The sequence below is a fragment of the Hypanus sabinus genome, chromosome 14 (assembly GCF_030144855.1).
Source record: "Hypanus sabinus isolate sHypSab1 chromosome 14, sHypSab1.hap1, whole genome shotgun sequence".
Classification (NCBI taxonomy): domain Eukaryota; kingdom Metazoa; phylum Chordata; class Chondrichthyes; order Myliobatiformes; family Dasyatidae; genus Hypanus; species Hypanus sabinus.
Genome location: NC_082719.1, coordinates 1,524,463 through 1,548,300, shown reverse-complemented (window position 1 = coordinate 1,548,300; position 23,838 = coordinate 1,524,463). Strand labels below are relative to the sequence as shown.

Below are 23,838 nucleotides of genomic sequence, written 5' to 3'. Positions count from 1 at the left end.
TATCGTGGTGGGAGATTTTAATTTTCCAAAGATCGATTGGCACTGCCCTAGAGCAAGGGGTTTAGATGGGGTAGTTTGTTAGGTGTGTTCAGGAAGGTTTCTTGACACAATATGTAGATAAGCCTACAAGAGGAAAGGCTGTACTTGATCTGGTATTGGAAAATGAACCTGGTCAGGTGTCAGATCTCTCATTGGGAGAGCATTTTGGAGATAGTGATCACAATTCTATCTGCTTTACCATGGCATTGGAGAGGGATAGGAACAGACAAGTTAGGAAAGCGCTTAATTGGAGTAAGAGGAAATATGAGGCTATCAGACAGGAACTTGGAAGTACAGGTTTCCCCCGCTATCCGAAGGTAGAGAGTTCCTATGAAACCAAAGTGGTGTAAAGCGAAGAAGCAATTCCCATTAATTTATATGGGAAAATTTTTGAGCAATCTCAGACCCAAAAAATAACCTACTGAATCAAACCATGTAACACATAAAACCTAAAATAACACGAACATATAGTAAAAACAGGAATGATATAAATATACAGCCTATATAAAGTAGAAATATTGTATGTAAGGGGTAGTTTCACTTACCAAAATCGGGAAAACATTGAGCCAAAATCGATTTGGAGGAAAAAAATTGGCACGTACACGCATGTGCACATACACACGTACGTACACACAAGGCTTCACGGTCATGGTAGTCTTTCTTGGGGTAAACACACGTATAAAGCGGGCGTCTTTTCTTTGTAAAAGCGAAAATCCTCTTTGGTTAGCGAAAACAGGTACTAATGTAGGGCTTTCGTAACAGCGAGCTGTCGTAAAGTGAACGTTCAAAAAACAGGGGCCACCTGTACAAATTGGAAACAGATGTTCTCAGGGAAATGTATGGAGGAAATGTGGCAACTGTTCAGGATATATTTGCATGGAGTTCTGCATAGTTACATTCCAGTGAGACAGGAAAAGAATGGTAGGGTACAGGAACCATGATCTACAAAGGCTGTTGTAAATCTAGTCAAGAAGAGGAGCTTACGAAAGGTTCAAAAAAACTAGGTAATGATAGAGATCTAGAAGATTATAAGGTTAGCAGGAAGGTTTAAGAAGGAAATTAGAAGAGCCCGATGGGGCCAAGAGAAGGCCTTGGCAGATAGGATTAAAGAAATCCCTAAGGCATTCTACAAGTATGTGAAGAGCTGGAGGATAAGACATGAGAGAATAGGACCAATTAAGTGTGACAGTGGAAAAGTGTGTATGGAACTGTAGGAGATAGCAGAGATACTTAGTGAATACTGAAGCAAAGTATTTATTACGGAAAAGGATCTAGGCAATTATAGGTTTGACTTACAGCAGACTGAAGAGCTTGAGCATATAGATATTAAGAAAGAGGATGTGGTGGAGCATCAGGTTGGATAAGTCACTGGGACTGGATGAAATGTACCCCAGGCTACTGTGGGAGGCGAGGGAGGAGATTGCTGAGCCTCAGGTGATGATCTTTGCATCATCAATGAGAGGTTCCAGAGGATTGGAGGTTTGTGGATATTGTTCCCTTATTAAAGAAAAAGAGTAGAGGTAACCCAGAATATTACTTCAGTGGTTGGTAAGTTAATGGAGAAGATCCTCAGAGGCAGGATTTATGAACATTTGGAGAGGCATAATATGATTAGGAATAGTCAGCATGGCTTTGTGAAAGGCAGTTCGTGCCTTACGAGCCTGATTGAATTTTTTGAGGATGTGACTGAACACATTGATGAAGCAAGAGCCGTAGATGTAGTGTATATGGATTTCAGCAAGACATTTGATAAGGTACTCCATGCAAGGCTTATTGAGAAAGTAAGGAGGCATGGGATCCAAGGGGACATTGCTTTGTGGATCCAGTACTGGCTTGTCCACAGAAGGTAAAGAGTGGCTGTAGATGGGTCATATTCTGCATGGTGGTCGGGGACCAGTGGTGTGCCTCAGCGATCTGTTCTGGGACCCCTACTCTTTGTGATTCTATAAATCACCCAGATGAGGAAGTGGAGGGATGGGTTAGTAAATTTGCTGATAACGCAAAGGTTGGAGGTGTTGTGGATAGTGTGGAAGGCTGTCAGAGGTTATAGCAGGACATTGATAGGATGCAAAACTGGGCTGAGAAGTGGCAGATGGAGTTTAACTCAGATAAGTGTGAGGTGGTTCATTTTGGTAGGTCAAATATGATGGCAGGATATAGTATGAATGGTAAGACTGTTGCAGTGAGGAGGATTGGAGGGATCTTGGGGTCCAAGTCCATAGGACACTCAAAGCTGCTACGCAGGTTGACTCTGTGGTTAAGAAGGCATACAGTGCATTGACCTTCATCAATCGTGGGACTGAGTTTAAGAGCCCAGAGGTAATGTTGCAGCTATATAAGACCTGGTCAGACCCCACTTGGAGTACTGTACTCAGTTCTGGTCACCTCACTACAGGAAGGATGTGGAAAGCATAGAAAGGGTGCAGAGGAGATTTACAAGATGTTGCCTGGATTCGGGAGCATGCCTTATGAGAATAGGTTGAGTGAACTCGGCCTTTTCTCCTTGGAGTGACAGAGGGTATGATGTGACCTGATAGAGGTGTACAAGGTGATGGGAGGCATTGATCATGTGGATAGACTTTTTTCCAGGGCTGAAATGGCTAGCACAAAAAAGCTCAGTTTTAAGGTGCTTGGAAGTAGGTACAGAGGAGGTGTCAGGGGTAAGTTTTTTAAGCAGAGTGGTGAGTGCGTGGAATAGGCTGCCAGCGACAGTAGTGGAGACAGATACTATAGGGTCTTTTAGGAGAGTCCTGTGGAGGTACATGGAGCTGAGAAAAATAGAGAGCGATGTGTAACCCTTCATAATTTCTTAAGGTTAGGACATGTTGGGCACATCATTGTGGGCTGAAGGGCCTGTATTGTGCTGTAGGTTTTCTATGTTTCTCAGACCTCGCACCTCACACCTGGCCCCTCCCACCTCTTCGACCACACCCCCCCATCTTCCACCCTCCCCCATGTTTACCCCTCACCCTTCCCCCTCTTTGCCCCTCGCCCTCTCCCTTCCTGGCACCTTGGCACTCCACCCTCCTTGCCAAGGAATTGACCTTTCATTTCATAGCCTTCAGAACCCCCTACAGTGGTAAATTCCTATGCATATGCTACCTACACCTGCACAATGATCTCACCTTTCCTACACAAACATGTTTTCACCAGTATCCACATTTATGTCTGTAGACATGCACCGCCTTATTTTTCAAAACATTGCTTTGGACTCATTGTCTTGTACTTTGTCACAACAATCCCACTGCCAGCTAATAACATTTTGTCTTACAGACTTCAACTTTATTTTAGCATGCGTCAAGGAAGAAACACATTTAATGCTTTCCATGCGATTTATTTGCTTGCATTTGGTCAGATAAACATTGCAATAATCAGCTGAATTTTTTCATTTTGATCTCTCACGACCAAAACCAGCTTGATGGTGCTCTTTACACTTGATTACAGAATAAGAATGGAAAAGGTGAGGACTCTCGACGCAAAGTGAACATCTTGTTGCTCAGTGGGCAATGCCTGGAATTGACCTGTGACGTCAAGTCAACATGCAAGGATGTGTTTGATATGGTGGTTGCTCACGTTGGCCTGGTGGAACATCATTTCTTTTCATTGGCATATTTAAAAGGTACATAAATGTTAAAAGTTTCCTGGTACTAAATTGTCCTCAGTTGCATGCAATGAGCATGGGTAAAGAACCGTACTTTCAAAATTCACCTGCAGATTACTAGAAACAGGTGCAATCAAATGAGAATTAATTTTCCTGTTGACTTTAGATCATATTCAATACAAAGAGCTGAAGGTTCATATTTTTGTACTTTTTGGCTTCAGTTTAGTTTTTAAATAGCATTTTTAAAACCTCATTAAAATTGGCAGTGATCACTACATTAAGCAGCACATTTTTGTTTGGTAATCCTGGACTAGAAATCTGATTTAAAACATCAGAGCAGTGCCATTGAAAATTAGCTTGACCCCATGCTGAACAATTTTGTGCACATTTTTAGATGTGTTAGCATCTGCCTCCTTATATTTCAGTTGAATCTTTCTTCCAGTGTTTTTTTTGTCCCGCATAAAGCTATCCAAAAAGCAATGTTTGACACACAAAATGCAGTACCTGTGTCATTTCAATCTTTCTGATCTGAAAAATGACATTGCTTTCTTCATTCATACGTTAATATTTACTGGTCTCATTGACCTGAAACAGAATCTTAAAGGGCTATATTGTTTGTCTTCGCCTCCTGCTATATGCAGTGGAGGTTGTCAGGGTTGTGATCACTTCAACTTCCTAGTCATTCCACGATACTGCTCAGTGTCACGTTTGGTGCTCACTGGTGCATTGTGGAGGTTCCCAATTTCAAAAAGAAGGATTAAGAGACTTAACCTATTTTGTTTCTCTCTAGCTCATAGGAGGAAACAGAGTAGACAAGGGAATTTAATTGTGGGTTTCCTCAGACTGCAGCCTTTAACAAATTGATCCCTTGGGCAGTTTCTTTTCAGGTGTTCTGGTGTGAGTGTTGACCTGGTGGATTTCTGTGGTACACCTTGTACAGAAATCATGTCATGTGTAATTCCAGCGTGTGTGGTTCCCTCTAACCTTTTGGGAGCACTCTCCCATCCCCTTCCATTGGTGCAGCACCTCTTCCTTTTCTATTAACACTTGCCCAGAGGCTAGAAATGCGTGGCAGAGTAGCGGTTAACATTACCTGATTACGCTCCAGTGTTCCGGGTTAAATTCTGCAGCTATTTGTAAGTGGTGTGTATGTTCTCCCTGTAACCCAGTGGGTTTCCAAAGATGTACGGGTTAGTAGGTTTATTGGTCACATGAGTGTAGTTGGGCAGTGCAGGCTTGTTGGGCCAGAAGGATCTGTTACTGTGTTGTATCTGAATAAATAGTGTTGCCTCAGTTGTTTTATGTACTTTATGTACCTTCAACAACTGCTTGCAAAACTGTTTTCAGCACAATCTTATGACCAGGAGATAAGGGCCATTTGGCCCATCGAGTCTGCTCTGTCATTCCATCATTGCTGATTTATTCCCCCTCTCAACCTGATCTCCCTGTAACCTTTGATGCCCTTATTAATCTTTTCTTTCTCAATCTTTTTATTATTAATAATATGAAAAAAATAGAAATGATATATTGATAAAGGGGTTACAAACATACAAAATCCCATTACACATAAAAAATACATAAGCAATGGTTACAGTATAAATTAGTTTACCAATACATGAACCATACAGTATATGTATGAACATGGTAAATCTAGATATTTCATAATATATAATATAAAAAAACAGAAAAAAGAAAAAAATATTATGCAAATTAACTAACCTACTAATCTAATAGCTAATAAAGAAGAAAAAAGAAGCAAAAAAGAAAGAAAGAAAAAGAAAAACTGATGCCCTTATTAATCAAGAACTTATCAATCTCCACCTGAAATATACCCAGTGAATATGCAAGGAAATCTGATAGCATTATTCTGTGAATTACACAAATTTTGCTTATCACTTTGTGAGTTTCGTAATGTTTTAACTTGAGAGCAGTTTTAGAGGTGAGATGTTCAGTTCTGTGGTCCTTATTTTACTTGTTGATGGACAGTGGACATTACTGGCAATGCTGGCGTTTGTTCTCCAGCTCTAAGTGTGGGAGCAGAGAAGAGTAAACTTTTATTGAGGCCAGACAGGGTTAAAGGTGACTGATCTTCTCTGAAGGATCCAGATACCAATCTGTCAATTTCCTGGTCTCCATTACAGAACTTTAGTTTAAAAGAAACTAAAATACCTTATTTATTCCCAGGTGTCTTGATGCAATTCAAATTTGTGTCCTTTGAACATTAGTCCAGAACTTTGGCTATTAGCCCAGTAACTTAACCACTACCCTACCTTGATGAAGTACCCTACAATGATACTACATTGTGATATACTGAATGCCAGTTTTAAATGTTTTCAAGGCTGTGTAATAAAGTTCTCATTAATTGTTGAAAAATGTTGGGCAATATTTCAGATAGGTAAACCTTTCTTCACGATCTGGTGAGGTTGCTTTACGCAATCTCATCAGGACAGGTAAAAGCGAAACAGCTTTAAGATCAAAGTGATGTTCTGCGTGCTATTACTGTACTTCTGTCTTGTTGCAACATGGAGAAAATTAATTAATCTTCTGTATGTACTGTGAACAAAGCCTGTATTTTTTCTCAAAACAGGTTTGTGCAATTCTTGACTTTTTAGTGAATGATTCAATGGGTTGTCATGTTTATATTATAAGTTACCTGTGAATTGTTTCCTATGGTCTAATTCTCAGAAATGCAATATGTTAAGGCAGGGAAAAAGAAAAGAGGTAATAAAAACAAAAAAGGGGTACAAAGGCAGAGTAAAAGAATGCATGTGAACAATCATTGACAGTAGCACAGAAGATTAAGAAAGTGGTTATGAAAAATATAAAGTGTACCAGCAAGGAAGTCACAGTTGAGCTTTCATAAAACATTGGTTTGGCCACAGTGGAGGTTAATGTGCCTAATTCCGATGTCATACCTTTGGAAGGATATGAAGGCTTTGTAATAAGATTTACCAAATCTATTCCAAGAATGAAGAACTTTAGTTATATTGGGTAGATCAAAGAAGCTAATAGTAATCTCCTTGAAATGGGAATGATTGGAAGGAAATCATGAAGGGTATGGATGTTAGGAAGGAACTGTTTCCATTGGTGCAGGGGTCATGAACTATATTGAATGAGGAGGGTTACTCAAACAGCTAAAATTGAAATGTAGATTTTTTTTTACACAGTGGGTGATTAAGGCCTGGAATGTACTTCAATGGGTACGAGTAGAGGCATATTCAATCATTGCAATAAAAAAGTGTTGTATACATATCTGAAATCTGAAAAAATCTCTGGGTTGTGTTTGGTGACGTGTGTACTCTGTGATAGTAAATTTAACTTTGAACTTTGAAAGGAAATAATTAATAGGGTGAGCGGGGGTGGGGGAATAGTGGGATTGGACGTAGAATCAGTTTGCAAAGTCATTAAGGGTTCTTGTAGACTTTTTAAGAATACTATGGAAAATATATTTAAAGCCACTTTAAATATATAAACTGGATTTTTTTTGCTTTATAGAAAATGAATTCTTTTTTGTTGACCTTGACTCTAAGTTGTCCAAAGTGGCACCAGAAGGATGGAAAGAGGTGAAGAAGCGGAACAAGTCTGCAGTACATTTCAACCTTTTCCTCCGAATAAAATTCTTTGTAGAAGATGTTGATTTAATCCAGTAAGTATTTTGTGTTAACAATGGAAAATCCAGGTTTGATGTTGACCAACTGAAGGAGGCTCACGTAAAGGGAATAGGGAAGACAGCCTGTAATTGGAGTAAACAAACTTCAGGCAATTGGTGAATGAATTAAAATCAGCACAGGTGTGGTGACTAATACACACAGAATGTTGCAGGGACTCAGCAGACCAGGGCAGCATCTATGGAAAAGAGTAAACATGTTGGGCTGAGACCCTTCATCAGGACTGGCGAGGGCTGAAGGGGTGGTATCGGGGGGGGGGGGGTCAAAAAGAAAATAAACCCAGCTGTTATCTAGAACATGTTGCTAGAAATGCTGATAGAGTTAGTTTTAAAATGATCTTCAAAAAAGAAATGGATACATCTTTGAAAGAGAAAGATCTTTTAGGACTCCACTGAAAAACAAGGGATGAAAGCAATTGGCAACTCTGGAAGAAGTAACACAGGAGCCGTGCTCACTTTCAAAAATGGTTGTGTTTGGAATCGTTCTCATCCCCACTTTCTTTACCCACAAACTCACCTCACTTCAAGATATTGTCATTGTTGCTTTATATTTTTGTGAAGAAAATACAGGTATTGAATTTTGAATTTTAGTCATTGCAACATTTTTGTCACTTTTATGTATTTCAGATGTTTCTTGTTCATTACATATTGTTTTCAGTTAGTCATAAAGTTATACAGCATGGGAAGAGGCCTTTCTGCCCAGTAGATCCATGCTGACCAAGATGCCCTATAGTCCCAATAGCAAGCACTTGGCCCATATCCTTTCCAACCTGTCTAAACCAGGAAATCTCTCCCACTCTTTCTAAGTTATTATTGTACCTGCCTCAACCACTTTTCCTGGCAGCTGATTCCACATAGATACCACCTTTTGTGTAAATATAAAAGGAGTTTCCCCTCTCATCTTAAACCTATGCCCTACAGTTCTTCAGTCTCCAACTCTGGGGGGGGGGGGGGGGTGGAGAAAAAGACTTGAGTGCATTTTCCTTATCAACACTTTCATGATTTTAAAGCACCTCTATAAGATCACCTCCTATGCCCATGGGAATAATAGGTGCCCATGTTGCAATCTTTCCTCCAGTCCTGACTGCATCTTTGTAAATCCTTTGTGCACTTTTTCCAGTTTAATAACATCTTCCTTGTAGCAGGGTGAACAAAACTGAACACGGTACACTAAGTGCGGCCTTGCCAGCACCTTGTATAACCACACCATCACCTTCCACTTTCTATACTCAGTGCCCTGACTAATGAAAGCTAGCATGCCAAAAGCCACCTTCACCATCCTATCTATGTGTGACTCCATTTTAAGTTAACCATCTACTTGTACCCAGTTCTACAGTGCTTCCCCAGGATGCCATTCTGCCATTCACTATGAAACCCTACCCAGATTTGACTTTCCAAAATGCTGTGTCTTGCATTAAACTTTACTTGACAGCCACTTACTCAGCTGATCATGACCCCCCTGTAAATTTTGATAAACTTCATTGTTGTCCACTCTACCACCTATTTTAGTTAATTTATTCTCACCTGCAAACTTACTAACTGTACCCTGTCCATTCTTATTCTAATCGTTGATATAGATGACAGGCAACAATTGGCCCAGGTCCAACCCTTGAGGCACATAATTGTCACGGGCCTCCAGTCTGAAAAACAACCTCCACTATCACCTTCTGCTTACTACCATCAAACCAATTGTGTATCAAATTACCCAGCTTTCCCCTGAATTCTGTCTGACCTTCCAGAGCGGCCTAACATATGTAACTTTATCAAAGTTCACATAAACAATGTCTTCCTCTCTGCCCTCATCAGCCACCTTGGTCACATCATCAAAAAACTCGATCAGGTTCATAAGTTCTGAATTCTGAGACTGTAACTTGCTTTCTCTCTATATATTAGAACCTCCCTTTTCTGCTGTGATGGTGGCCCAGTTGACCTTTCACTGTTATTGCAGCCTGATATGTTGGGCATGTCCCACAACCTGCTATTAGCAGCATATAATACAGTTGAAGAGGCATAATCACTTCCTGAATAGCTCCGTAAGCCCCTTTGGGCAATTCATCACAATGATAACGTCAACCTCGCTCTATCATGGAACAGTATGGCACAGGAATGGGCTCTTTGGCCCATGATGCCTGCAGAAAACATGATGCAGAATTAAACAAAATCTCTTCTGCCTACATATTATCCATTTTTCTCCATTTCTTTGCATTATCAATATATAAAGAGTCAAGGAGCAGCATGTTCCTGTTAGGGTGAATAGTAAACCTGGCAAGTTTGGGGAATCCTGCCTGATGAGGGATATTGAGGCTCTGGTCAATGTCTTGACATGTACATTGGATTTGGGAAGCCAGGGATGAGAATCCATGACAATAAAAAAGTTTAAGAATACTCTTAAGGAAATTGGAGGAGAGGACAAAGAGAGATTATGAGATGGATGTGGCAGATCCAGCTAAGGAAATTCCCAAGAGGTCCTGTTGCTATATTAAGAGTAAAAGGGTGACTGAGGAGAGAGTAGGCCTCCTTAAAAAATAAACAGGGGCGCAAGAGGTGGATGGGATTTTAATGAATATTTCGCCTCAGAGTTTACTGAGGAGAATGTCATGGCTGTTCAAGAGATAAGAGAAACAAGTGGAGATGTTCGTGGAGAAGAGATTTTGACGTTTTTACAGCACATCATGGTAGGTAAATTCCCAGGCCCTGATGTTGAGGGAGGCTAGAGAAGAAATTGTGGAGGCTGCTACAGATATATTTGCTCCATCACTAGCCACTAGCCTGAAGACTGGATGGGACTAATGTTGTTCTGCTGTTTTAAGAGAGGAAGCAAGGAGAAGTCAGGGACCTACAAGCTAGGCAGCCTAATGTCACTGGTAGGGAAGCTGTTGGAGGGGAGTCGATGCTGTCTGTCGGACTTTAGCAAGGCATTCAGCAATGTCTTGCATGCCAGGCTGGCCTGGGAGGTTGGGTCCCATGGAATCCAGGGAGAGCAAATTAGATGGATTCACAATCATCTTGGAGGTAGGAAACAAAGTTGTGGTTCAAGGTTGTTTCTGCAAATGGATGCTACGACTTGACCAGTGGTGTGTCATAGGGGCCCATGTTGCAATCTTTATTATCTGTGATTTTTATTAGTGATTTGAATGTGACTACAGAGGGCTTGATCTGTAAGTTCGTGGATGCCATAAGATTAGGAGGAGGTGTTGATCATGAAGAGTGTTTCTGTAGATTACAGGAGGTTCTTGGTCTGTTAGGAAAGTGAATCAAGGAGTGGAAAATAGATTTCAATTCAGATGAGTGTGAAGTGATGCATTTTGGTAAGTCAAACCAGTGTAGGACTGTCATTATAAGTGGTAGGGTACTACGGAGTGTAATGGAACAGAGGGACCTTGGAGATAGCGTGCATAGTTCATTGACTGTGGCTTAGTAGTGTGATGAAATCTGAAATTTTAATTCTTATTTTCCTTTCCACTGATATTGCATGACTTGCTGAATGTTTCCAGCGCTACTACTTTTCAGAATATCCAACTGGCATTCCTGGAGGTCTCTCTGTATGAAGCTGCTGAATGTCTAAATAAATTACATTTGAGACCTTCAGTTCAGTAGAAAGCAAGCCTTGTGTCTGGGATAGAATCAGACTCTGAAATGAAAGGACAATATTCCATCTTTTTGAACCACCCAATGATTACTGTCACTGAGTCTCTTTGACCATATTTGAGAAATGGATAGTTATGCACCGTTTTGTGCCACTTAGTTCTAAATTATAGCTTCTTTGTGCATGGGTAGGAATTAAAATGAAGACTGTCTAAATTTGCTTTTTGCAGGTTCCTCGTAATTACCCAACAGAGGATATTTTTGTCCTCTGGGAGAGAGCTTCGGAACCTGTTTCCCTAAGAGAAGTGTGCTTATCCTGTTGCTTGTATTATGGAATGAAGTGCAAGAAAAAGTCAGTTTGAAAGACTTTTGATAGGCAAAGTAGGGGCTATCGGGCTGTGTTGAGGGGGGGCGGGTGAGGATTGATTGGTCATGGAGTAGGTCTGCACCACATTTAGGGTTAAAGGGTCTTTATGTTCAAAAGTACTTTATAATAACTTTATTCATTATTTCAAGATATACAGTTTGTCATATTGGAGCACTCTTCTTTCTCTCTGAAGGCACACACTGACCAGGCATCAGTACTATTTGCAGTTTCGAAGGGATATATTAGAGGAGAGGTTACACTGCAGCAATGAAACAGCTTTGCTTCTTGCATCATTGGCTCTTCAGTCTGAATTTGGGAACTACCAGCCAGAGGTACATGTACATTTACTGTTCTGTGGTGTTCTCAATAAGCGACAGATTCAGATTCATCTTGCAATTTTTAAAAATTTCTGCTCCTTCGTAACTTTGTTGGTTTGAACAGCTGTAGTGTAAGTAAGCTGGTCGGTTGAGAGCTTGAAGGGACTCAGTGAAAACTGAGTTTACAACATGCACAATGTCAGAGCAAAACTGTAAGTAGTACAATAGATCGAGTTTTCCCCTAACTAAAAATTACTTCAATCACCCAGACTTACAGGGTCAGTTGTGAGAAAAATCTTGCAGACCTGCAGGAAAGCAGCTTGTGAATGTTTGAAGTAGGTTTCTCTGCAGGTAATCTGTGTCGTTCAAATTGAAAAATCCATACAGACAACAAAACAAGAAGTAGAAACAGAAAATTGAAATAAAAATGGAATTAAATGGGATTGTGTAAAATTTCAAATAGATATAATTAATTTTCTTTTCATTTTAAAATTGCACACAGCATGTTTCTTAGAGAATTTTTCAGTACCAGGACACTAATTTAGTAAAAATTTTTGCTTGATTGAACAAGTTAAACCTTGTGCTTCCTTTGTGTACTTTTTGATGTTAGTGAGTAATTAGCCTGTTTGTCATATTATAGCAGTTAATCTATTTATATGTGGATTCTGTCTGTGAAAAGCCCAAAACCCCAGCCTGTGGAGTGGTAACATTATCACTGAGAGAACTTTAACTGCAATTCGTGATTGTGAGAAATTGTCCTGGCTGCAAACCAAACCAGCACTCTCTCACGTGAGGTTAATGTTCAAACTGCAAATCCAGTGATCAGCTGAATATTGCAAAGATCATCACTGTGAGGTTTAATGCTAGCTACCAACCAAGAAATAAGTAACTCTAGAATAATTCAACTTAATTTTAGCAAGTAATAATAGGAAATATTAACATGTTGTCATTATAATAAAATCCAGGTTAATATCATAAATTACGTATCGGGAAAATAAATTGAACCTTAGAGTTAAGTTTAGCATTAACTTGACAATTAAATATTGTTAAAGTAGCATTAAATTGGCATCAGGAGAAGGAGGAAGAGGAGTAAAGAACTTTGCAGGAAACCACATATCCAGGAGTTCAGGTAGAAATCCTACCTACTCAGCCTTGAGAAATGTTTATATGTGAGCACTCTATATTAAGTAAGAATTTACTTCTTGAAATATTCTACTAATGCGCCCAGAGCTGCTGCCTTAGGCTGATGTGACTTTGTCAAAAGCTGCCAAGGTCACTGAGAGAGTTTAACTTCCATGCGCTGGTCACTGGGGTTAGAGGCAAGTGCAATGCCTTGCAATTTGTTGTATTTTTGTAAAGTAGAAATTGTCCAGCTGAATTTAGAAGGAATGTAAGTGGGTAAAAGATGCAGATTGAGAATAGATTAATGGCCTACTGATATAGACAATAGACAATAGGTGCAGAAGTAGACCATTCGGCCCCTCCAGTCTGCACCGCCATTTTGAGATCATGGCTGATCATTCACTATCAATACCCAGTCCCTGCCTTGTCCCCATATCCCTTGATTCCCCTATCCATCAGATATCTATCCAGCTCCTTCTTGAAAGCATCCAGAGAATTGGCCTCCACCGAGGCAGTGCTCACAAACTTTTAAACACAGTAAACTGAGCTACTAAATTAGAATTTCACTTGTATTCACTCAATAAAAGAACATTAATATCTGACTTAAGAGGTAGGTAATAGTAGTTTTGGAAAGGATACCATTAAATAAAGATGGGGTACTCAAAAATGGGCGGGGCATACTTAGTCTTTGAAGTCCAAGTGTTGCCTGGTCCATGTGGTCTGTATTTCCAATTTATGTTAGAAAACAAAGGTGAAAATTGTAAAGACTGAATGCATCTACAGCATTCCAGCCAAAGCAGCAGGGTGCTGTCAGAGGATATAGATTGCAGATACTACAGAAAGAAATTAAGAAGGGGAAATGGGCTAAACCTAGCAACTATATAATCTGTCTAGAATTGGTAGTGAAGAAAACATTTGGAGAAAATGAGTTGGTACAAAGTTAAAAGGAATGTAGAAAACTACATATCAGTTATAAAAGAAAACACAGCATAAATTTTTAATTGAAACCTTTGGAGGTATTTTGGCCTACATTCTGCGTGTAATTTTTTCACCCCCCCCCCCCCAAATATATTCAGCAAGCTACAACATAATCAACTTGTTACTTAGCAAAATTGAAGACATTTGATTAAAATTGAATCGTACCAATCTGGAAAAAATAAAGTGAAATATCAAGAAGAGAAAATAGTTGGGAAGTACAGTGCACACCAGCATTATGAAGCAGATTCCATTTCTAGAAAATAGCCTATATTGAGATTTCCAGTCAAATAATCAGTTTTTGTCATAGAGTTCCATTTTCTAGGTGGATGTACATTCCTACAGGAACTTTTTCTTAGTGCCCCTGCAGTACATGATCTACATTGGTAATATTGAGAGCAAAAGAGAAAAGAGTTGTTTTATTAATTAGAAGTTGGTGTTATATGGTTTGATAAAGTATTGTTGTACAAGTATCAACAGAAGAGATTGCCCTGTCAGTTTCTAAAGTAAATTGCATAAGGGGCCTCAATCAGTGAGCCAGCAAGTAAACTAATTCAACTCTCTGCATAGCTACCTTGTTTGTTTATTTACTTATTTCACCTAAATTCAGTTATATTTTATATCTGCTTTTTCTGAGATATGTGAAAAAAATCTTTATTTCAGAGCATTTTTACTTAGGACCTCTGACCCACTTTTCCATCTCCCATCAACTGCAGAAGATGCAACACTGTCTTTTTACCTTTTTTCTCTTCCTACCAATCAGATTTCCTACCCAAACTTTCCTTCCAGGTGAAGAAGCAATGTACATGCATTTCCTCCAATGTAGTGAGCAACATTTGGTGCTCTCCTCTACAATAGAAAATCCAAATGCAGGTTATGTCACTGCTTTGTGGAATACCTAAGTTCAGCCTTCAGGAATAACTCTGCCCGATCTTCCATCTCACAGCCACTCTGAGCTTTCCAGTGACTCTGCCTGATCTGCTGATTGCATTTTTGTAGTTTTGTTTTTGTTGGCCTGATTTTGACTTTTCTTTTGGCACCAGTATTAACAGCAGTTTGGGTAACCGAAGCTGTGTTTTGTCATTTGAGAGAGTATCTGTACAGGTGTATTAACATTTCTCCAAATATTTGAAAACTTCTACTTCAGTTGCGTGAGAAAATGTATCCAATCCTTTCTTTCCAAAAATAAACTGCTCCAAGTGATATTTTCTCTTGGAAGTATTTAGTTACATAATTTAATTGCAGATTCATGGGAGAAGTTATTTCCGGCTCGAACATTATTTGCCAATTGGAGTGATGGAGTCCTTGGATCGGTCGTACACGAAGGAGGAGCTGCTGAAGTTGCACATCACATATTGTGGAGCCTCCGAAGCAGAATCTGAGCTTGAGTTTCTTAAGGTGATCATCTTAACAAGGAAAATAAAGGGAGAGATTGGAGTAAAGAGCAGCATTTTTATTTTGCTCACCCCTAAAATTTGGACCATTTTGATCAGTTAATTATTGACCATTTATGAGGTTGGGCTGACAATAATTTTCACCAAGGGAGAAAGCTGTGCTCAGTTTTGAAACCTTTTTAACTTCAATAAAACCAGATTATTTGTTATGAGGTGCATGTTACTCTCTGATTATATACATGTGTTAACATTCAACAGTAAGGCGGTCTGAAGCTGAAAATGTTATTTTATTTTTGTTCCATATTGCTGTACTTAGACCCTTGTTAAGTGGGTTCTGAAGGTGACTTTGAAGTGTTACTCTGCATTTCTGCAGGTGGTTAATAGTGAAAACTGAACTACTGTATGCATGCTGTTTGCTGGTCAGTGAGATTTGAGTTCCCAACGACATTACAAAAGGTTTAATGATTACATTATTCCTTTCTAACATTAGAAAAGACATGTATGAGGAATAGTACAACAGACTATTTGAAGTATTTCATGGTGAGTGATCAGAATTGAATAAATATAAAAGGCCTTGAGATGCATATTTGCATAAAACTGTAAACAGTTGATTTGTTGGTGTGCTGAAAGGAAAGATCATCTACCACAGGCATTCAAAAACCGGAATAGCTACCAACAATGGTGTCTCCACAGTATTCCTCTAAATTTTCTCTTTGTTATACTGTCAGTTGGTTAGAGTTACTGACAAAGCAGTCATAGTAAGCTGCACATTTTGCTCAATAATCCTCTACACCTGCTCGTTTTATGCAAATATCTGATCAGTCAGTCACATAGCATCAACTCAGTGCATAAAAGCAGGCAGAGATGATCAAGAGGTTCAGACCAAACATCAGAATGGAATCCAAGTGGCTTTAAATTGCTTGGTGTCATGATTACAGAGGCTCTGTCCTCGGCCTAGCACGCAAGTGAAATTTTGAAGAAAGCACAGCAGTACCCCTGCTTCCTTTGGAGTTTGTGAAAATTTGGCAAGGCATTAACTTTTGGCACCAGACATGGTGGTCTGAGGATCTCAGAAACTGCTGACCTCCTCAGATTTTCATGCGCAACAGTATCTAGAGTAATGGTCACCAACCTTTTGAAGCCCAAGATCCCCTACCTTGGCCTTAGTGAAAGGTGAGATTGACTCCAAATCGATTAGTTACACGCATGTGCACCGGGGCAGAAAAGACCGGAAGTAAGACCCCACAACCCGGAAGTAGAAATAATGCATGAACACCAGGGGTCACCACCCTTTTTTGCACCGCGGGCTGGCTTAATATTGACAATATTCTCGCGGACTGGCCAACCAGGGGGTGGGGGGTGTTAAACACGACTGGAATACAGCGATACTCGAAGCAGGTTCCTTACATCCAATCTATTCCACAATTTAGTTTTCGCAGCTCTTGGCACTTAGCTTCTGTCCCACTTGCTCATGTTTTTTTCCGCTGGAAAAAACTCAACGGGTTTGTCTTTAAGCGCAGGGAGTTTGGACTCGGTACTGAAGCAGTTTTGTGGGCTTCATTGCCTCATTAGACAACCCCCCCTCACCCCCCCCGTAGGATCTATTGGCCGACAAAAGTTTGGCTCGAGGGATGACTGTCAGTAGATCGCAGCGAGGTAGCTGCTGTGCTAACCTGAGCCCGAATTAGGAGGTCGTCTGCGAATATTTTAGCACCGGGTTCCCCACGAACATTCGGTGTGCTAAACGGGTTTAGAGATGGCGTCCATCTGTCTGCGCTCCAGGCCAGTAGCAACGGCACTTCTCGCCAGCCAGTTGCCCAAGGCAGCCAGTGATCCCTGGCGCGAGGGTGTCACTGCATTTAGGCGACTGATGACCTCGCGTGTATTCAAGTTCAACAGTGGGCGTGACAAGGAATGAGGAAAGGTGCAGCTGACTCATATCATTTCCTCGCGGCCCGGTGGTTGGGGACCACTGAATTACACTGTGTAGTGTGGGGGAGCTACACACATGCACACTGGGCAGAAAGAACGGAACTAAAACCCCGCAACCCAGAAACAATCTCTCAACAGTATTTGTTTTTTTTCCCTTTTTTTTCGGGATCTACTGGGAAAGTCTCAAAGATCGACCAGTGGATCGCGATCAGCAGGTTGGCGACCACTAGTCTACAGAGAATAAAAAGTTGTCCAGAGAATAGCAGTTCTGTGGGTGAAAATGCCTTGTTAATGAGAGAGTTGATGAGAATGACCAGACTGGTTCAAGCTGACAGAAAAGTGACGGCAACTCAAATAACCAGACGTTACAATAATGTGCAGAAGAGATTCCCTGAATGTCTGAAAGCACAACACATTGAACCTTGAAGTGTATAGGCTACAGCAGCAGAAGATCACAAGCATACACTCAGCAGTCACTCCTGTATAAGTGTGAGTACATGTTTTGCAAAGTAGTTTGAAGAAGCATTGAGGCGTGCATTTTTTTTCCTGTTGAGTTGGTGAACATCCAGTAATTGTTCTTGCACGTGCAAGCATGGACGTTGAGTTCCAGACTTGATTTCATCAATGAAGAAGCTTATGAGAGCCTTCCATTAAACATGTAGACATTAAACACACAGTTTTTACAAGAAAAAATACAAATATGGAAGAAAAAAGGCGAAGTACATTGTAGTGACTTTTTCCTTTTAAAACGGAAAATTGCAGTGCAGTAAACAATGTGTTTTTAAGTCATTCAATAGAATTCATTCAGACAAGGTGTTGTGTATTAGAGGTTAAATCTAGGGAGGAGAGTATACTGTAAATGGCAGGACCCATATGACCATTGCTGTATGAAGGAATCTCAGAGTGCAGGTCCTGACAATGACAACAGAAGTAAGTAGGGTGAAAAAGAAGGCATACAGTATGCTTGGCTTCATCGATCTGTCAACTTAATATAAAGGGCGGAAGCCACATTACAGTTGTATAAAGCTATGGTTCATCTACATTTGGAGTACGGTATCCAGTTCAGGAATGATGTGGAGGCTTTGGAGTTTGTACTGAAGAGGTGCATCAGGATGTTTGCAGAATTAGAAGTATTAACTATAAGGAGAGTTAGAAAAACTTGGATTGTTTTCTTTAGAGCTGGTAGATAATCTTTTTCCCAGGATAGAAACACCAAATACTTAACGGCTAGGATTTCAGATGAGGGGGTAATGTTTAAAGGAGATTTATGAGACTTTTTTTTACACAAAGGGTCCCTGGACCACACTGCTGGGGGAAATGGTGAAAGGAGAAACAATCTCCACATCTAACTTGCCTTTAGACAAGCACATGAACATTAGGAAATAGAGAGATATAGACTATGTGTAGGCAGATAGATTTAGTTTTGATTGGCACTGATATAATGGCCATACTGTCTGTTCCTTTCCTATGCTGCTCTATGTCCCATTCTATATTCTAAGATATCAAACACTTTCAATTCCTTCAGGAACGTTGGAGGCTAGCCACAAATAGTGAAAAGATCACATTTCATCCCAAGCATCCCACCCATTCACCCCATCTGCCTCTGCTTGCCCTACCTGTGGAAGAGTCTGCAGATCCCACAGAGGTCGATTAGTCATCTCAGAGCACACCAAACTATAGAGCAAGACATTCTCAGTCTTGAAGGTACTGCCTAAGAAGGGGATCTCCAGAAATCGACTGGAGATTACTTTAGTGGGAAACCACTATGATAACATGTTACATTCACGCATTTGGCTGAGAGCCATGAACAGGCCAGTGATAATGTTTTTATGGAGCTGTATCTAAGTTTTCATTAGGATTCCCTGACTGTTATGTATAATGATTAGAACTCAGTATATTTTCTTACCTTAGTCCTTTTGAATGTGTGCTTATTTATAAGAAACTTTTTTTTTAACATGGTTTTCAGGTATGTCAGAAACTGCCTGAGTATGGAGTGCTGTTCCATCGGGTTCTACCAGAAAAAAAGACTCAAACTGGAATAAACCTAGGCATTTGTTCGAAAGGTGTCTTTGTTTATATGTTACAAAATGGGGCAAGAACAGAAATCCTTCGGTTTCCATGGAGAGATACAAAAAAAATTTCTTTCAATGTAAGTGAACTTCGGCTCTGAGTATCATTAATTGAATTGACTTTATTTCTTACATCCTTTACATACACGAGGAGTAAAAATCTTTACATCTCCATCTAAATGTGCAATTTATAGTAATTTGTAATAAATAGTATGTACAATAGGACAGCCAATATAGCATAGAAATATAATTGTATCAGCATGAATTAATCACCCTGATGGCCTGGTGGACGAAGCTGTTCACCTGCACAAACCCAGATCCATTGATGTCAATAGGGTTAGCCTGTCTCCATTCCTCCTGTAATCCACAACCAGCTCCTTTGTTTTTGCGACATTGAAGGGAGAGCTTGTTTTCTTGACACCACTGTGTCAGAGTGATGACTTCTTCTCTGTAGGCTGCCTCATCATCATTTGAGATTACACCACTAAAACTGGGTTATTGTACAACCTGAAATGGGAATCAATGATGTCTGATGCAGCTGGAGTTCCTGCAGCCATTTGTTTTTGTTCCTTCATATTCTAGCATCTGCAGTCGTTCGTGTCTCTAGTTTATTATTTTACTCATTTTACATGTTCATCATGTTCTATCAAATATTATAGTTGAAATTCTTTATAAAAAAGATTTAAAACAATTGGACAGATATGTACATGATAAGCTATGTACAAATATGCATGATAATGCATTTTACACAGTTGCAGTAAGATATTTCTGCAGCAATAATGCGTGGAAAAGACAAAAGGAGATTAAGATATTGTAGTTGTTATTGATAGAATAAATTGTCTTTTTGTTTCTCTTATTATTTAAGTCCCACATTTTTTCATAGTTGTGCTTCAGTGATTTGAAAACAGTTTTTTCACCATGACATGGATTGAGTTAGAAGCACGTGTTGGTGCTTAACCGTTTCTAGTGAATGAAGCATAGATAAAATTATCTGATTTAAGTTGTTCATTAAGGTTACATATTACCTTAAAATGAATGAAGTTCTGTAGCGTTGATTGTAATATAATTTGGGGTAAATATCTTTTAAATGTAAACTAAGTTTTCATTGTGCTGCAGTTCTAATTTCCGCTCCATTCCAAATTCTTCTTCATACGTACAGAGAAAGAAGATTACATTACAAAGTTCTTCAGATGGTATTAAGCATATGTTTCAGACAGATAGCAGCAAGACGTGTCAATATCTCTTGCATTTAGTCTCATCCCAGCACAAATTTCAACTGCAGATGAGAGCACGGAGGGACAATCAGAACATGGATGAAATTGGTATGGGTGCAAGCTATTCTTCAATTTTTCTGCTTTGCTGAGCCTTGAAATGTGAAATAAAATATGTTATTAACATCTGCAACCATAAGCTTTAGAACTGGAAAGAAAACCTTAAAATTACTAAAATATCCCATTGGTTTCCCTATTTAATTTCCTTAGTTCTGTTTTAAGTTGGATAACAGGTGATACCATGCCACTGATCATAATACACACACCTCCAATGTAGAGTACACAGTTCTTCAGTATTTAAAATCTCATTACCCTGGTGCAAAATACAGTGAAGAATGATAGAAAAGAATGTGTTACAGGTTAACAGAAAAGTAATTAAGAAATTTAGTAGGATTAGAATAACATTGATTACAGAAATGTAATTGTTAAGTTTTTTTTAAACCAGGGATATGCTGAAGGTAACAGGTGCGGGTAAAGCATATTTAAGTCTGTATGTTACTGTTCAATCTTTCTGGAAATTAATGTGGTTGTGATATTAGGTGTTAAACAATCTTGCAGTAATAGTTACACTGCTGATCATTGATTTAGCAAAAGTTGTCAAAATGGGGAGGTAACGAAAGATGGCCAATGGGTTCATAATTTACAGAACTAGAGAAGTTTGTTTTGTTACATTTTTTTCCAGTTTACGTAGCTAAATATTGCAAATTGTAATTGTGGGGACAGTATAGATCCTTTAAGGCTTATATTCACAGGACCACTAACAATTAAGAAGTGTGGTTGTGTTGGCAATTCCCCATATGTTAAACTTTCAATATTACTTTGAGAGAAAAGCCTTTCCCACAATGAGTAAAATAAATTGGAAACACCATTCTCTGTCTGCTATATTTCCTTGTTGTTAGAGGTTGGGTATAGTATGGAGGTGTCTAGATTTGACAAGAAGATGTACATCACAGATGAGATTGGGTAGAGAATTTGGTTTCTTACTATCGCATGTAGCAAGGTACAGTGAAAAACTTTGTTTTGCATGTTATCCATACAGATCATTTTAGTACCACAATGCATGAGGTAATACAAGGGAAAACAATAACAGGAAGCAGAATAATATGTTACAGTTACAGAGAAAGTGTAAGTGCAGGCAGGGCATAGGGCACAAAGCTGAAACAGGTAGATTGCGAGGTAAAGAGTCAAGCTTATTGTACTCACGAGGAAATCTGCAGATGCTGGAAATTCAAGCAACAACACACACAAAATGCTGGTGGAACACAGCAGGCCAGGCAGCATCTATAGGGAGAAGCGCTGTCGACGTTTCGGGCCGAAACCCTTTGTCAGGATGAAGGGTCTTGGCCCGAAACATCGGCAGCGCTTCTCCCTATAGATGCTGCCTGGCCAGCTTATTGTACTAGTGGGCCATTCAACAGTGGGATAGAAGCAGTCCTAACAGTGGGATGGAGCTGTCCTAACTGTGGGATGGAAGGTATCCTGGTTGTACATTCATTCTGCCTGACATGCGGACCATACTCACTTTTATGTTTTTTTTTTAGAAAGCTTATCGGTCAACAATTTGAACTACAATGGAGACTCAGCAGGTATATTCAGCACAAGCAGGGTGAATAGCAGTTCTAGTCTTGCCGCGAGTGCCTACAACAAAATAACAGATCCATTACAACTTGCACAGTCTGATCTCCTGAAACGCATGTCCCGGTCAGAGGCTGCGTTGAACCAGCCTCTGCACAGCATCTCCAAAGATAAGGTGTGTAGAGCTCTGTGGGATCAATATCTTCCCGTTCTCAGCAAATCTCACTACGACCTTCGTCCAGTTTCTGACTCAAAACGGAGAAGTACATCTATTTTTAGCAGCCAGCTCATTCCTCCTCCAAGTATGCTGAAAGGGCCGACCGGACTCAAGCTGAAGCATCCACAGCACCGTTCAGACACCGAGTCCGTGGTAGACAGTGAGCAGTGGGTCAAAAGCAGGTATGTTTTTTCACATAAGGAATAACTTTAGATAAGGAGTGGGTTCGTGGTGTTAGAAACTGCTGTAACTAAGACCTTTATGACCAAAGCAAACCTTTGTGACTGAGCAAACCTTTTCGCCACATGATCATCGTTGTCAACAAAATAGAAAGCTCCATTTATAAAATGGATTCAACCCTGCCCAGAGTGGCACTTTCCCCTCTGCTGTGCTCTCCCCATTCCTGTGTTAAGTCACACAGCACAAAACCATGTCCACCCTGACCCTTGTACTCATCTACCAGCATTATGCCTTGTGTAGGCTTGCAAGTTCAATCATTGTGGACATCCTAACCCTCCAGTTGGAAGGCAAGGTACAGCCAGGCATCAGCAACAACTGGGCCTCGGCTCCCGACCACAGAAACTCCCCTCAGAGCATCCCGCAGGCTTTGAGTGCTCAAAAGTTGTCAGATGTTTTCCAACCTGTGCTCAAATGCACCTGCTTGTTTCCAAAAAAAAAAATGCTGTTGGATAGATTTATATAATGAAAACAATCTATTACAGGTTATAGCACCCTTTATCTGAAATTCCGTTATGCCCCTCCTCCCCTTTTTACCCCATCCCTGACATATTTAGTTGTTGCTCTCTCTCTCTCTCTCTCTCTCTCTCTCTCTCTCTCTCTCCCCCTCTCTCCCTCCCTCTCCCTCTCCCTCTCCCTCTCCCTCTCCCTCTCCCTCTCCCTCTCCCTCTCCCTCTCCCTCTCCCTCTCCCTCTCCCTCTCCCTCTCCCTCTCCCTCTCCCTCTCCCTCTCCCTCTCCCTCTCCCTCTCCCTCTCCCTCTCCCTCTCCCTCTCCCTCTCCCTCTCCCTCTCCCTCTCCCTCTCCCTCTCCCTCTCCCTCTCCCTCTCCCTCTCCCTCTCCCTCTCCCTCTCCCTAACAGCCCAAACAGTTCGTAAAGTGATATTCCAAAACAGTTCTTTAAAGTGGTATTGCCAAAAGTTCGATATGCTCACAGTCCATTTAAAAGGAGAGACTTTACAGGGCGATTTGAATTCTCTTTCACGTCGCTTGGCTTCGATCCCCGACGTCGAACTTCCCACGAAGAATTCACGAAACAGAACGGCTTAAAGGCACTGACCCTTCCTTCTCCACTACCTTCAATCCTTTCTAGGTAAACCTAGGGATTAACACGAAGATAGTCAACGAAATCCTTCCAAATAAGGATCAAACAAAGGTCGCCCCCGTTTCACCGAGGAAAGCGATTCTCCTCGATCTTTAACTTCCAACTTCGAATCTTCACTCTCCTCTAATTGCGAACTAACAGAATCATAAAGAACCTGCTGGCAATGACCTTTTAAACTTTAGGCATTAAATAAAAACTTCATCCTTCAACTAAACTGCATCATCTCTTAAAACACGCAGTGGCATGAAGTCAACTTGGCAAATCCAGCCACGAACTGCCCCTCCTCACAGGGTGGGGTCTACCTTTTATAACCTGTAAAAAAAACCCATCACATGATCTCTACTGGCGGGAAAATGACGTCACCATC

The 23,838-nt window shown here is 40.3% G+C and overlaps 1 protein-coding gene across 4 annotated transcripts in view; it reads left to right on the top strand.

Annotated features, from left to right (window-relative positions):
- The window catches only part of ptpn13 (protein tyrosine phosphatase non-receptor type 13), a 303,931-nt gene that overhangs the window by 153,471 nt on the left and 126,622 nt on the right, over positions 1–23,838 (top strand). For all 4 annotated transcript variants that reach the window (XM_059988683.1, XM_059988682.1, XM_059988681.1 and 1 more), the window contains 7 exons: positions 3,484–3,658; positions 7,136–7,286; positions 11,453–11,591; positions 14,919–15,071; positions 18,966–19,148; positions 20,228–20,390; positions 21,881–22,313. In XM_059988683.1, the coding sequence (XP_059844666.1) occupies positions 3,484–3,658; positions 7,136–7,286; positions 11,453–11,591; positions 14,919–15,071; positions 18,966–19,148; positions 20,228–20,390; positions 21,881–22,313 (1,397 nt within the window). The remainder of the gene's footprint in view (positions 1–3,483; positions 3,659–7,135; positions 7,287–11,452; positions 11,592–14,918; positions 15,072–18,965; positions 19,149–20,227; positions 20,391–21,880; positions 22,314–23,838) is intronic.